This window comes from Myxocyprinus asiaticus, chromosome 40, assembly GCF_019703515.2.
Source record: "Myxocyprinus asiaticus isolate MX2 ecotype Aquarium Trade chromosome 40, UBuf_Myxa_2, whole genome shotgun sequence".
NCBI classification, from domain to species: domain Eukaryota; kingdom Metazoa; phylum Chordata; class Actinopteri; order Cypriniformes; family Catostomidae; genus Myxocyprinus; species Myxocyprinus asiaticus.
This window is the reverse complement of record NC_059383.1, coordinates 38,993,354-39,010,357: the sequence shown is the minus strand read 5'-3', so window position 1 is coordinate 39,010,357 and position 17,004 is coordinate 38,993,354. Positions and strand designations below refer to the sequence as shown.

Below are 17,004 nucleotides of genomic sequence, written 5' to 3'. Positions count from 1 at the left end.
AAACTAAGATAGCATGTAATGCCATTGCATTTAATTAATCGAAAAGGGACATTCATTAATTCATTATTTTGTGTTCCACAGAAGAAAGTCCAACATGTTTTGAACAACATGAGGGTGATTAAGTGATTTTTGGGATAGCTATTCCTTTAAATGGAATCATTTGCATAATTTATTTTTCCCCTGAAATCCAAGGTTTCTCTCACCCGCTCTCAGAGGCGCTGACGAGGTATTGCTTGTCACTTCCTGCGCTGGCCTTGGACAGACAGGTGACGGAGGCCATGTGACCGAACAGCAGAGCGCGAGGATTAATCTGAACAACAAAGGCAAACACAAACTCTCATTAAACAATCCTGAGTGTTCTCACAACTGAAGACCTGAGTGTGACCTCTCACCTCCAGTTCTGAGGTCATGTCCCAGATGCAGATCTGTCCGTCATGGCAGCCGGTGATGATGGTGGACAGATCGTCCATCACCAGCAGACTGGAGATACAGTGAGTGGGAGCATTACGGCCCCACAGAACGATGGGTAATACCAGACTGTTTCCTGTCATGTTTTCTGTGATACTGAAGAGAGAGAGATATTATTAGATATTAGATATATGTATTATTAGAGACACTTTTTTCTGTATTGACTATTTCAATATTTTATGCTGTTTAAGCTTGGGCAATATTGTAAATGCTGCCAATCATGACAATCAAGCTTTGTAGACTCTGAGAGAAAAAGAGACAGATCATGTGTTTATTGGCTTGTTTTGTCAACATGATTTTAGGTTAATATCATTTGGGTATATTTTAGATGCTGCAATTGGTTCCAGATTTTTTTCAACATTTTTAATTACATTTTGTCTTTACTAGTTTATTTTAAAGGAATATTCTGGGTTCTATACAAGTTGAGTTCAATTAACAGTATTTGTGGCATAATGCTGATCATCACAAAACACAAATTTTAACTTGCCCCTTGTTTATTAAAAAGCGCGATTACAGTCAGGCAGTTATAATAGAAGTGAATGGGGCCAATCTGTAAACATTAAAACACACATTGTGTCAAAAGTATAGACACAAGATGTAAATATTATACATCTTCACATGATTTTAGTGTGATAAAAGAAACTCGCTAACCTTATCTGTGTAGAGTTACATTATATTCAATACCAGGATTACAGGGTTTCTTTGTTATGAAACTCACATACAGTTGAAGTCAGATGATAACACCTTAGCCAAATAAATTTAAACTCAGTTTTTCACAATTCCTGACATTTAATTGTAGAAAACATTCCCTGTCTTAGGTAAGTAAGGATCACTACTTTATTTTAAGAATGTGAAATGTCAGAATAATAGTAGAGAGAATGATTTACTTCAGCTTTTATTACTTTCATCACATTCCCAGTGGGTCAGAAGTTTACATACACTTTGTTAGTATTTGGTAGCATTGCCTTTAAATTGTTTAACTTGGGTCAAACATTTTGGGTATCCTTCCACAAGCTTCTCACAATAAGTTGCTGGAATTTTGTCCCATTCCTCCAGACAGAACTGGTGTAACTGAGTCAGGTTTGTAGGCCTCCTTGCTCGCACACACTTTGAAACACTATCGGATTGAGGTCAGGGCTTTGTGATGGCCACTCCAATACCTTGACTTTGTTGTCCTTAAGCCATTTTGCCACAACTTTGGAGGTATACTTGGGGTCATTGTCCTTTTCGAAGACCCATTTGCCACCGAGCTTTAACTTCCTGGATGATGTCTTGAGATGTTGCTTCAATATATCCACATAATTTTCCTTCCTCTTGATGCCATCTATTTTGTGAAGTGCACCAGTCCCTCCTGCAGCAAAGCACCCCCACAACATGATGCTGCCACCCCCAAGCTTCACGGTTGGGATGGTGTTCTTCGGTTTGCAAGCCTCACCCTTTTTCCTCTAAAAATAATGATGGTCATTATGGCCAAACAGTTCAATTTTTGTTTCATCAGACCAGAGGACATTTCTCCAAAAAGTAAGATCTTTGTCCCTATGTGCACTTGCAAACTGTAGTCTGGCATTTTTATGGCAGTTTTGGAGCAGTGGCTTCTTTCTTGCTAAGCAGCCTTTCAGGTTATGTCGATATAGGACTCGTTTTACTGTGGATATAGATACTTGTCTACCTGTTTCTTCCAGCATCTTCACAAGGTCCTTTGCTGTTTTTCTGGGAATGATTTGCACTTTTCGTACCAAACTACGTTCATCTCTAGGAGACATAATGCGTCTCCTTCCTGAGCGGTATGATGGCTGCGTGGTCCCATGGTGTTTATACTTGCGTACTATTGTTTGTACAGATGAACGTGGTACCTTCAGGCGTTTGGAAATTGCTCCCAAGGATGAACCAGACTTGTGGAGGTCCACAGTTTTTTTCTGAGGTCTTGGCTGATTCTTTTGATTTTCCCGTGATGTCAAGCAAAGAGGCACTGAGTTTGAAGGTAGGCCTTAAAATACATCCACAGGTACACCTCCAATTCAGTACACCTCCTATCAGAAGCTAATTGTCTAAAGGCTTGACATCATTTTCTGGAATTTTCCAAGCTGCTTAAAGGCACAGTTAACTTAGTGTATGTAAACTTCTGACCCACTGCAATTGTGATATATTCAATTAAAAGTGAAACAATCTGCCTGTAAATAATTGTTGGAAAAATTACTCGTGTCATGCAAAAAGTAGATGTCCTAAACGACTTGCCAAAACTATAGTTTGCTAATATTAAATCTGTGGAGTGGTTAAAAAATTTGTTTTAATGACTTCAACCTAAGTGTATGTAAACTTCTCACTTCAACTGTAGTTGTAATATTGGAAATAACTTACTTGGAACTAACTATTTGTTTACACTAAAATCATGTTGTTAAGATGCATAATAACATCTTGTGGCTATACAAGACTAAAAAAGCCACATTCACTTCCATTGTAAATGCCTCACTGTAACTTTTCATTCTTTTTTAATAAAAAATAAAGGAGGGACAAGTCGAAATAAATTGTGTTAATCAACATTATGCCACAAACACTGTTAATTGAGCTAAACTCCCAGCCGGAACACTCCTTTAATTGGTCCTGCGGTCTGATAAAAATTAAAAATAAAGTTATTTTTAAGTGATTTTAAAATAGACTACATACATTCCACATAGCCTCTCACTTATATGAGCTCATAAAAGGTGCATACTAATAAAAGAGTTAGCAAAATGCTATTTAAAATAGCATGTCACAACAGGAAATGTCAATTTCCCAAACACCAAAACACACAGTGTCCGAAATTCCAGAAACACAAAAATGAGAAAGTACAAAAACTGAAGCTCTGAAATTCAAATGAAATGCAGATATTAATGAAAACTGTATCAATTAACTTATGACTATTCATAGCTATTTTTACAGCATGTAGCCTTCACTGTTCACAGTATGCAAATTTAATAATAATAATAATAATGACTGAACCAAAAGAATCCTTCTTGACTCATTATCTGATCAGACTGCTAACACAAAAATCCAATATGGAAAATACTCATATTTACTTTCAACATAATAACTGGCCAATATGTGAAACATGAAATAAGAGCATTTTCCCAACTAGAGCGAAACGCAGATCATTAGAGTTTCAGTGGGTTAGGGCTGAACGATTTGGGGAAAACAAATCTAATTGAGATTATTTTGAAAATTTGATTTTGATTGCGATTTGAATTAACATGTGTGATTCCTTTTAACCAAAATTAAACCATGTTTTGCCCATGCTTTACTGCCGACCAGAAATACTGTTCTAGAAAGGGTTTTCACAATTGGGGGGGGGGAAATCACAATCACATTGCATCTGTCTGCTTTGTAAAAAAAAAAAAACATTTTGTCCCATGTATAAAAGGGTCAGTTCACTTTTCATCATTGTTTTTTGAAACCCTGTCAACTTGAATATTATATTATTGCAATAATAATAAAGTTAAGAAATTATTATAGAAATATATTTACTGTATAATAATAATTATCATTACTCCTATTTTTTTTTTTTTTTTTTTTAATAGTAATTTATTTCTTTAATAATTTCTTAAACCCTCAAGCCTTTATTCGGCGGAAGCTTTTATTTTGAAAACTGAAAGGACAAAAGTTTCTGTTGTTTGAAGTTGAGATGACAACAGCCTTTTAATGTAGTGAAACGCTCTCATCTGCCTTGCTGCCAACAAAAACTCGCTGTCATGGGATTATTTTAAATGTGTATAGTAAAGTGTAGCGGCCAAACATAGAGGTATGTGATATTACACAAATGTGCAATTAAAGTAAATCTGAGGTGCTTTAAATAATGCGCTCATATCACGACAGCACACCAAACTGAACTCAGAGCACATCTGTCACTCAGGGCACCAGATAAATTCGTACATAATTTACGAGTTGGCTATTTTGTATGGGTTCGCACGATGCCTGGAAGACTTCATCACGTGCAAATTCCCGGATGTCTAATGTGGAGTTCCTCGCACGAGGCATTTAGGACATACTTATTAATATTATGCCCTTACCCAAACCCCTTATCTAAACTTAACCAATCAGTAGAGTGTGTAAACATGATAGGAAGCTGTTGTGTGTGACAGAAGCAAGTAACTGTCACGTATTAGATGGAAACGATGTCCAGCGACGTCATTGGCTGTAGTGAAAGTCGTAGGAAGAATTAGCCAAATTTAGAAACGTCATACGAATCCTGACGATTTTGTCATGACAGTGTGTTGGTTTGTGTGTATGGAGCACAGAACCGCTCTGAAACCACACGTGTAATACAATGATCCCGTCGCATTTAAGAACTACACACTACATAGGCGAAGCAGAGTGGGAAGCACGTTCAGACTATTTATTTATTTAGTTAATTAAATCGCAGCCCTCATGGTTTGAAAGTCGCACTGGGTCATATCACGATTTCGATTTTATTTTGGTTAATCGTTCACCCCCGATTCCGACCACCATTGACAAACATCAGATGTGCATGTCACAGGTTAACCTCAAACTGACCTCAAAAATCAATATCCTTCTGCTAAAACAACACAGAAACAATGCTATAAATTCTACTTGTGTAAGGTTATACTACCAAACCCTGATGATTTACACCCATAGCTACAAGTACAGAAAATAATTACACCATTAAATGAAATCACACCAGCATTGAATCAAAGCCCTTATTAATTAAAGAGCAGTCTGTTATGTAATGTATAGATAAACAGACATCATAGATTTTGACTGCAAGTACTATTGAACGACTCTGTAAGCGCTGAGCCAATTCAATCCAACAAAACCACCCTTTAACATCGGCCACTGAAAGCTAGTTTCTGCTTCAACATTTGGCTATTATAAAAGAAGATACTGATTTGTTAAGATGGCCATAAATAACAACAACAATTCCTGTATTATGATTCATAACAACTGTAATCAATGTTCACTTTTCAGCCAAGCAACATAATAATGACTAGAAACAATTGGATTGGATTTTCCAAAGAGTGTCAGAATTGAACCACCATTCAACAAACCCAGAAAATATTCTGAAATTACATTAAATTGGATTCAAAATTCAATCCAATTCAGTCTGTAGTTTTGAGAAACCCACACACACACATAAAGGAAGTAGATCCAGATGTTCATCCCGAAATACCCACACTTCACCTTACATGTTTACGACTCTTCAGAGAAAACCTCAGTCTGCGAAACACTCGTTTAACCTTCACCAAATGAACTAACTTCATCCTGAGACGATTCCTTTGCAGATTTAGAGATGATAAAACTGTATATTCCCAATGCAACTGTCTCGCTCTTTCTGTCTGATACTCGACTCCCAACGCAACAGCAGACGTATCAAACAAACCCTTTCAAAGTAATCAATGATTGTTCATCCACACACACAGTCACAGCACGAGAGGACAGATTCACTGACCAGCACTTTTCCACAGCTAATGAATTCAGATCAATTTAATTCAAATGGCTTCTGATTTTCACAAATTTAGAGATATTTCCGAAACTTAAAATGAATACAAACAAAAGAGGTTAAGAACAATTTACCTGCATAATGACAACGTTTACATGCACTGAAGAAAACAGTTTATCCCAGGGTTTTTGCAGAAAGGAGAATGCCGATTTCCTTACGCTGTTTAAGGGATTAAGAGAAACGGTTTAACAAACCTGGGTTTCTCCTGGAGAATGCAGGTTAATTTCTGCTGCAAATCGCAATGGAAAGTTAAGGAAACAAACACAGCAACAACTCTGGGATATCTGGACATAAAGCGAAGCAACGGAGAATAAAATAGCAAAGTCGTGGGGAAATTACGTTGCTGTGGAGAAAGCCACTTACAGACCGAGACGATGTATACAGGAGTACATAGTATGCCGCTTATGCAGTGCATGTAAATGGGAATGCCACTTTCTCGGAATAAGCCGCTTTCTGGTGTCCATGTAAATGTAGTCATTATCAAGTGATAAACCGATGTCGGCCAATATTTTTCCCATTGTGAGACAATCGTCAACAATGAGAAGTGTCAATAACTCCTGCTGGTCAATTTCAAAATCTACTGACAGCCTTATGGATGGATAGTAATGCACAATTTATGTTTTGAATTTTTAAATCAATACTGTTTAATGGGTTTAATTTCAACCATTTTGTGCATGTCTTATTTGGTAACTAGGGCTGCATGATTCTGACGAAAATCCACATTTTTCCATTATTTCCCATGATATTGTAATGATGATAAATTTCGACTGGGTCTAACACAATTTACATTAAAATACATATTTTGGTTCAACTGCATGCCAGGTTTTTTTTTGTTTGTTTGTTTGTTTATTTATTTATTTAATGTAGGCTCACATCCAAATCAAGTCAAGAACTGATTCTGAATTACTTAGCTGTTAGTAAGTGAAGTAATTATAACTTATAAGTAAATGAAGTCAACTTCACATTTGCCCTCTTAGCAGCATGTTCTTCTTTTAATTATACGCAGAAGCGTACAATAGACTTAGTTGATTGGTTACAATGCTCAACCGCTGCAAAAACACACATTAAAAAGGAATTACATAAAAAACTGACAAAGCAAGTAAGCATACATAAACTGCTATAACTGACAGTTTTTATGCTTAGTTCAATTGAGGCAGCTGTAAGTGTAAAAGTGTTACAATGTAAGTGTTAAACTGTTTCATATTTGTAACCATATTTCTACAAGAAATTGTAACCAATCTCCAGCATAGATGTGCTAGTTTCATTCCATGCTCTCTTTCTTCTCACATAATAAAATAAACTCAAAACAATATTTAATTTCAATATAAGCCGTGTAAAAATCTGGATTGCATACAGCTGCTGGTCATTGATGCAAAATAAAACACTTTAAGGTGATACTAGACCCCAGTGTTTCCCCTATATGCATTTTGCAGCGGTGCAGCGCCACTGCTGAATTCTGAGCACCATGTTGGGATTTCACATGGTTCATTTAATATTCTTGACGCAACATAACGCTTTGCAGCCCCAGTCAGCTGTGCACTTTCTACACTGCGAAAAAGACCCCACCACACACACACACACACACACACAAATACACGTGCTTACTCACAGTGACGTCACCGCATAACAACAAGTGTCACACTTGCTTCAGATCAAGTGGCCTGTGAGCTCAACATAGGATGGCAGGGATCACAACATTTCACTGAACAATCAGTTAGTGCTTTCCTCGTGAATATAAATGAGCCTTCCCCTATCATCAGTATGTATTGGAGCACATTTTGCTCACTTCAAAAGCCGAAGGAAACAGCGCTACACTGGTCAATTATCAATAGGGCTGCAACAACCTATTATTATTTTGATAATCTAACGATTATTAGAACGATTATTCAACTATTCAGCGATTATTGCAACGATTAATCATTAGCTCTTGACCGATTATTCGGCTTGTGCCCCGACTTAAAAGGTTGTATTAAACGTGCTTACTAACAATAAAATCATCTTTTAAAAATACCTCTAAATGACATTCACTGAATTAAAGGGGAAAATACATTTTATTACGTTTAATTCAGTAAAGAAATTCACTGCAAACAATCCTATTGTTATCAAGTGTTTTTGTCTTGTTTTCTATTTAAAATGGTCTAAAAATACTTAAAATAAGATACATTTACTTGAGAAGCAACATATAAGATATATAGAATGTGAATGCATCTTTTTTAAAGGATTTTTAGATATTTTAAAATATTTGTATTTTTATTATTATATTCAACTTTCTCTGATAAGTTTTTTCTTCTGCAGTATAGCTGCTAAAGTAAATGCACGTTCTTTTAAAGGAGTTTTAGATATTTATATTGGAAAACAAGCCAAAACAAAAACAAATCAAAAACGTATTTTGTTGCGGTGTATAATGGGGTGAAGACTACCCTTTCTCACTTCTCTGTTCACTTCAATCCATCTTTAACTCACAAACAAACGCTCTCTTATTAATAAAGCTGCATATTGACAATTTTCTTCACGGTAAGAAATGCACAGTGACACATATATTATGATTCAATAAGTCACGAGTCATCACGTTATAATCTAGCTGCATTAAGCGTGTGCGCTCGAGGGATGAGCGTCCCGTGACAGAGCGTGCATCAGCCGGTGCAGTTTCAATCTCTCCCCCTTAGATCGGGACATTCACACAACTCATAGAAGAGGCGCTGACCGCACAGAGAAATGACCGTTTCAGAGTTTGTAGCTATTTACATGATCTGCTTCTGTATTATTTGAACTTTAATAAAGCCATAATGCATTAAAGATGTAACTCCGGGGTGTTTCCTTTAAAGAGCTCCAAATTAAGCTTACTTATTTTGTATTTTTGCATTATAATTCCCTCATACGTTGTGATCTACATCACCTAAAGCTGTTCGGAAAGTTTAGAGTGCATCTGTGATCTGTGTAATTCTTCTTCTCCTCAGTCAGTCATGAACTGCAGTGCTGCTCTCACGTGTCATCATTAGAGTTTAATGTGATCTCATGTTACGTTAAAGGAGATCAAATGACTATTCGACAATGAAAATTCTTGTTGACATTGTCGATAATGTCAACTAATCGTTTCAGCCCTAGTAGTATCACTAACTGTACTGTATTAACCATGATACTTGTATCAGAAAAAGTTTCTAAATGCATTTAGACTGCTGATTTTTCCATTACAAAAATGCCATAGTTCTTTATATAGAAACCATAGTTACTAACCATGGTAGTGAGGAGCCATGCATGGTTTTCCCTACGGTTACCATGAACTATTACAAGTATCACTGTTAAAACTATGGATACTATGGGAGGACTATGGTGCATTTTCATAATTATGGACCATGCCATCAGTTTTCCAACTGTATAATGCTCTCTGATTGTTGGAAAATGCAAGTTGTTTTGTTTGCCTTCAGATATTCCAAGACATGATTTTAGTTTAATTAGTAAGAGCCTGATGAAAGGAATCTGTAAAGAAGACCCAACTTATTCACACTGTCCGAATATTTCAATTTAGCCATATAAAAATTAGGTGTTCATTTTCCCCCACAGATGTTACTGTTGTTCATATCATAATTTGCATCAACATCCCAACCTCAAAAACAATGCTGTACTGTCAAATGTGCATTTCAATGCACATAACATGTAATATTATTTGCATGGGTGCAACTAAAGCAGGTGCTGGTGCCACATTTTCAACGGGCCCAAATACACCCTGATGTGGCCCAGGCTGAAACTGAGTTTGACACTCCTGTTTTAATCCAACGCTGTATAAATACTGCAAAATACTGTAGTGACATCATGGTAAAGTGCTGGTATCAGATGGTAATACCATGGAGTATATAGGGTGTATATATGCATGTCATTTGTTACTGTTTTGTATCATGTGTGTACTTATAGTGGTTATAGTGCACATAGTGTGTGTCTCAATGTTTTTATGTGTATATATAGTAAAGAGTGTGTATAGTTTGTGTTTGTATGGTGTACGTGACTATATAATAAGTGTATAATGTATGCCAGTATGAAATAGTGATGTTAGTGTGTGTGTATATTGACCTCCGGCCCGTTCATCTCTGTGTTTATCATTATTATTATATGACAGCACATCTATATAAGTGTCCGGTCGCGTCAGATTAAATGTCGTTGTGTGTTTTACTCACCGGAGCGGATATTTATCGTCTCATGATCGTTCTGTCGGTGTTTTTTTATGAAAATATAGCGTTAATTCCGCAGCGGCTCGTTGATCAGCTGACGGAGGCGTGCTCATTGCTACGTCATTGCGTCATATGAGTGGCGTCATCACCGTGGTCTCTGCTGCCCCCAGCGGACAGTCTGTACACTGTAAGAAGGTCTGTCATGACGTGTGAATGTAGAAGAGAAATTATTGTGCCTCTCGAGAAATAATACATTCTCACTGTGACAGCTGGTTTTCGTGATAGTACAGTACATTTTCAAATTGTATAATTATAATGAAAGTTTGTTTTATTATATAATTATACAATATATTACACACACACACACACACACACACACACACACACACACTATATATATATATATATATATATATATATATATATATATATATATATATATATATATAAATATATATTAATTATACAGTATTTGGGACTATATATAATTGCAATATCTTATTTGAAGTGTATAAAAACTATGCAATTTCAATAATAAGATGAAGAACAAGAAAAAATAAATACAATGAAATCAGTGACAGAACCACACCATGATTAATCATTGCCTCTCAATTAAAGCAAAAAGTAAAAACTAAATATCAGTGAAAACAGGTTTGGTCTGAATCATTGAAATATATTTAGAATAATGTGCATATCAGAATGACCATTTTGTACATGTAGCCTATGATTAATCATGCGTTGAGAAGATAAATTATTGGATTCTCATCTTTACAGTATTGTAAAGGGCCATCAAGAGGTGCCATCACATCATGTAAACCAGTTTCAGGCAGCTCTGGTGTTAGAAAATCTCATTTTCAGTTGTCTACATAATAATTCATCCCTAAGCATTACTACTACTACTACTACTAATAATAATAACAATAATAATTTATTATTATTATTGTTATTATTATTGATCTGCATTTTAAAATAGCATTTAATAATAAGTTAAATGAATAAAGTTAATAATATGTATATAACACTACACACTTCAAAAGAAACATAAAAAAGGAGAGGGTTAAAAAAAAAACTAATGTTCTACAGAAACTCATAAATTTGTAAACAAGATTTTATTTTAAAATTATATTTTAATCTTTTTTTTTTTTTTTTTCACAATAGTTTGCTGGCAAAATCTTCAGAGGAGTTATACTGATGACTGTATAACACGAATCTTATATTTACCATTATTATACATCACATAACAGAATCCACTCCTGGAGAATATTTCATTCTTTCATCTTATGGAGTTTTGTGTTCTTGCCACAGTCACCTTCAGCTTGCTCACTGGGGTTCAAAATACAATTATTATTTAATTATTTAATTTGTATACACATTTTACAATCATATTTAATCAAACTACACCATGATGACTAAGACTTTATAGATTTTACAGTTTAATTTTTTTGTTTTGTTTTTGTTAATGCATGATTTCCTGTAAAGCTGCTTTGAAACAATGTGTGTTGTGAAAAGCTCTATACAAATAAAAATGACGACTTGACTCATTCTACAAGGCTATACTGTCCCCAACATGAACATCCCAACAAAGAATCCCTGAATGAAGACCTTCTGATCCCAAACACACGAATCATCAAATATCTCTGTATTATCAGGAAGTGTTCAGCTTTGAAACATGTCAGTGTTTCATTGCAGTTACAGGAGAAAAAGAACATTTAACCAGTGAGGACATTAGATATTACAGCTAGATGATTAGAAATCTGTGTGAAAAGTGTAAAACTGTGAGCAACATAAAAAAATACAAATATAAGTAATGTAAGTTGACCACAAAGATTCTGTTTTCTATGTTGTAAATTTGTTTTTGTGAAACACCCAAATTCAAATTTAACTTAGAAATTCACAACATTTAAAAATAAAATATGACAGAATCCCACAGTGATTAACATCTTTTGAGTAAAAGTTAAATATGTGTGATGACCAGTCTGAATCATGTACAAAAGTACACTTATCAAAAATGTAAAACACAAATGATCAGCAGACAACAATAAATGACTAATAAACAATACATTTTATAAAAAAGGAATAACAAATTATACCAAAAATCTAAAATATATATATATATACAAAAGTATAAAGTTTAAAATTCATTATCCAAGTATGAATTTAGTAAATAAATGCACAAATATCAAAATAGTTGAGATAGCTGTCTCGTATGCAGGTCATGAGAGAGAGAGGTGCATAAAAGAGCGATGAAGAATAAACTCACAAGACATCATATGTGTATACGTCATCACTAATATAATAAGCATCATATACTGTATATTCACACAAGCAGATTCTGAAAAGTCCTAATTCTAGAAACAGTGTGTGGCCTCTCATACAGACAAATCGAAGTCACACTGGCATGGTCAGCTAGATTTAATCAAAACTTTCTGTGGTTACCAAGAACATTAATAAAAATAGTGCTGTATCATCCTGTGTGGTCGATAATGGAAAGAGAATTTCAAGTGTCTAAGCAAATATAATGAGAACTACTACAGTGAGAACTAATCTAAAGATAACTGCATAAAAGCATAGGAGGCTCCTCATTAGTGTAGCTAGACTGATTTACTGAAAAATAAACAATAGTATTTGTTATGAAAACACTACGAAAACTCACGTGAGCAGTTTTGTTGCTATACTTTATTATTTTATGTTGAATTATGTTGTCTTGTTATTTGACGTGAGACTTTGGTGGCGTGAGAGTGTGTGAGAGAGTCTGAAAGCGTGGGTGAGTTTGGAATGGCATACTACCCATAAACTCTTCATACTTCTGCCATATCTACACGTGTGAATGTTCTACAGAAACATAACTTTTGTAAAAAAAAAAAAAAAATTCAATCTCTAATTACATTTTCATGTCTTTTTTACAGAGGAGTTTTCTGGTAAGGTCAACATAAGAGATATTGTACAGAAAACTCTGAACCATGGAAATACTCTCTCAGTAAACGTGTGTGTGAAAGTGTGTATGTGTGTGTTAGTGAGAGCATCAGAGAATGACAGTTTTCCTCTGTCACAGTCCAGCTGATTCTCTAGAGTTTCTCTTTCACTCGGAGAAGAAAAGGTGTATACACCATATTGCCCCACACTCCAGAATCCACTCCTGGAAAAAATGTTCTTCTTCCTCTAAGCAGATTCTGTCATCACACCCAGTACTGGGAGGACAAGAGGTTGCAGTGGTGTAATATATGCATGATATTGACCAGAGACATACCCCACAAACCAGAATCCACTCCTGGAGTATATGCCATCCTTCCTGTTTGCAGATTCTGTCATCACACCCAAAAAACAGCCTGTACTGTCTCTGACCTGAATATCCCACCAGTGAATCCCTGAATTAAAACCTTCTGAACCCAGAACACACTTGGACACATCAAATCTCTCTGTATTATCAGGAAGCAGCTGTTTCTCTTCACTGAATCTCACACTGATCAGATCATCAGACACGATGAGATTACAGTGAGCAGTGTTGGGGTCCAAAGTCACTGGAGCTGAAGAGAGAGGACAGATACACACTCAAACACACATCAAATAAGACAAATGATCATTATGAATTCATTGTTGTATTCTCAACTCACTGTATTCAACATTCCCTATCTGTCACTCACTCGACATTGTGTCGATGTAGCGACACTAGGGGTCACTCTTGGGAGCCCGAGACACCTCTGGTCTTTGATAAAAGGCCAATGAAAATTGGTGAGTGGTATTTGCATGCACACTCCCCCGGACATACGGGTATAAAAGGAGCTGGTATGCAACCACTCATTCAGATTTTCTCTTCGGAGCCGAACGGTCATGCTCATTGAGCTGAATATTACTGTTCATTCACCTCTGCTGGATCTGACGGCGCATTTCAGCGGCTTCTCCCTCCTCTGCACTGGTGCACTGCAGAGAACGCCCCTGGGCGCTTCGGCAGAAAAACAAGAGAGTATATTTTCTGAAAGAGCTTTTCCTCCTCCAAAAGTGTATATATTTCTCTAAAAGAGCTGCACACACGGAACGTCTTTTTAAAGACGCGTCTTTTTAAAGATGCCTTTCCGATTGTGTGTTATTCCTGGTTGCGGTCGTTATCTCTCAACTTCGGATGGTCATGATCGCTGTCTTTCGTGTCTGGGCGTGACCCACACAGAGGCAGCGTTTGTGGATGGTTCATGTTCTCACTGCGAGAACATGACCATGGCAATGTTGCGGTCGTGGCTTGCTTTCGTACCTCTGGAATCTCCATGTCTGGCACCTGCGGTGGTAGACACAATCACTCAGGGTAGGGCCCCCTCTTCGAGGTGCCTGTATGCCATTAAGTGGCGTCTGTTCGCTAAGTGGTGTTCTTCCTGATGCGAAGACCCCCAGAGATGCGCAGTTGGATCAGTGCTTTCCTTCCTGCAGGAGAGGTTGGAAGGGAGGCTGTCCACTTCCACCTTGAAGGTGTACGTTGCCCCCATAGCAGCACACCACGACGCAGTCGACGGTAAGTCCTTAGGGAAGCATGACCTGATCATCAGGTTCCTAAGAGGCGCCAGGAGGCTGAACCCCTCCAGACCGCTCCTCGTTCCCTCATGGGACCTCTCTGTAGTTCTTCAGGGTCTACAGAGAGCCCCCTTTGAGCCTTTGCAGTCAGCCGAGCTTAAGGCACTCTCCTTGAAGACTGCCCTCCTGACTGCGCTCACTTCCATCAAGAGGGTAGGTGACCTGCAAGCATTCTCTGTCAGCGAAACATGCCTGGAGTTCGGTCCGGGTTACTCTCACGTGATCCTGAGACCGCCGACTGGGCTATGTGCCCACAGGTTCCCACCACCCCTTTTAGGCAACCAGGTGGTGAACCTGCACAGCGCTGCCCCAGTGAGGCAGGCAGACCCAGCACCTGTCGCTCGCTGTGTCTGCGTGTACAGCTTTACGCATCTATTTGGATCACACGCAGAGCTTTAGAACCTCTGAGCATCTGCTTTGTCTGGCTTTGGTGCACACCGAGGAAAGGAAGTGCTGTCTCCACAGCAGAGGCATCGCCCACTGGCTCAGTTGATGCCATGAACTATGGACACTATGTGCGCCCAGGACATGCCGCCCCTGGTAGGGCTACGAGCCCATTCTATTAGGGGTGTAGAGGCTTGCCTGGGCCGCATGGCCAAGCGGCTGCCGTACCTAACAGTTCAGCAAGAGCAGCGGGCTGGGCAACACCTTTGCAAGGTTCTACAACCTCCGAGTGGAACCGGTTTCGTCCCAGGTAGTGGCATGCAACACAAGCAGATAAGCCTGGGATACCGGCTGGGTGTATCGCTTGCACATAGCGCCTTCCACCTCCTTTTGAGCTGAAGACTTGTGCCATTAATTCCCAGTAGTGTTCACAAGTTTGTTCCCTGGTTGACTTCCTCCAAGCCCTGTGGCAGTCGAGTTTTCGGAGAGATTCGCTTCCGGCCCAGTACATGCGCTAACTAAGAGCCCTGTTCTGGGGTAGGTGCTCTGCATGTGGTGGTTCCCTGTAAGGCTAACCCCATGCAATATATATCTTCCACTAATTTGTTTCCCTGTTGGCAAACTGCGTCTTCCTTGGGCAGAGCCCCTCTGCCCCAGTCTCCATGTTTGTAGTAACTCCTCCCCCATTTGGCAGGATCTACCTTGAAGACTTTCCACATGGTTGGAAAGACCATGTGATGTATCCTTCCACTTAAATATCCCCACCTCTCTTTGAGTGAGGTTTGGTCTCCGCTGTGTCTTCCCCTTGGGAGGGACACCCCCTGACTAGACCTGGTGGTCCAGTCGGATAATCCCCCTTCTTTTTTAGGGAGTGGAAAAAGAGAAGGGGAAAAGAGGCCATGACTGGGTTAAGCCTGTCTCTATCTTTTGGGTAGTCGACTTGTCCCCAAAGGGCCGTTCGACACTCATAACTATGTTGGGGGAGGTTATGTGTCGACCTGGTGTGCTGGCTATGAGGCACACAGTAGTCTGCCCACCACACACCGCCAGTTCACGTAACACAGTTCAGCCAGTTGTGGCGTTTCAGATAGGGACCCCTAGTGTCACTACATCGACACAACGTCGAGTGAGTGACAGATAGGGAACGTCACGGTTACTTATGTAACCTCTGTTCCCTGATGGAGGGAACGAGACGTTGTGTCCCTCCTGCCACAACGCTGAACTACCCACTGAAATGGCCGGACCTTATATTGGCTCCTCAGCATAAAACCTGAATGAGTGGTTGCATACCAGCTCCTTTTATACCCGTATGTCCGGGGGAGTGACATGCAAATACCACTCGCCAATTTTCATTGGCCTTTTATCAAAGACCAGAGGTGTCTCGGACTTCCAAGATTGACCCCTATTGTCACTACACCGACACAACGTCTCATTCCCTCCATCAGGGAATGGAGGTTACACAAGTAACCATGACATTTTCCTGCATCTTCTGTATCACAGTGAACTTCAGGTTGCTCAGATGTTTTGGGACATTGATCAGAACTCCTGAAATGTTCTCTGGATCTGCTGGTGTAAACTGGGTTCTGAAAAACATCCAGGAGTGAGTCATGTTGATTTGAAACTGAATTTACATTTATGCATTTGGCAGACATTTTTGAAAGGGACAATCCCCATGGGGCAACCTGGAGTTAAGTGCCTTGTTCAAGGACACAATGGTGGTGGCTGTGGGGATCGAACCAGCAACCTTCAGCTAACTCGTTTTGTGCTTTAGCCCACTACGCCACTACCACACCAAATCATATGTGTAAACATCATATGTGTTGATATAAAGTATATAATGGTATCAGCTATCATAAAATATAATGTCTCTGAATGGGGTATTTTTTTTCTTCCCACTGTCTGGGGTCAGCGCTGTCTCCTATTTCTCCCTCTGTCTGTATT

At 38.4% G+C, this 17,004-nt stretch overlaps 1 protein-coding gene across 3 annotated transcripts in view; it reads right to left on the bottom strand.

Moving 5' to 3' along the window:
• LOC127430811 (WD repeat-containing protein 7-like) overlaps positions 1-10,259 on the bottom strand; it is a 167,513-nt gene extending 157,254 nt beyond the window's left edge. For all 3 annotated transcript variants that reach the window (XM_051680899.1, XM_051680900.1, XM_051680901.1), the window contains exons 1-3: positions 10,129-10,259; positions 393-564; positions 204-310 (exon numbers count right to left, since the gene is read on the bottom strand). In XM_051680899.1, coding sequence (XP_051536859.1) covers positions 204-310; positions 393-551 — 266 coding nt within the window. In that variant the 5' untranslated portion in view covers positions 552-564; positions 10,129-10,259. The remainder of the gene's footprint in view (positions 1-203; positions 311-392; positions 565-10,128) is intronic.
• Positions 10,260-17,004: the final 6,745 nt, after the last annotated feature.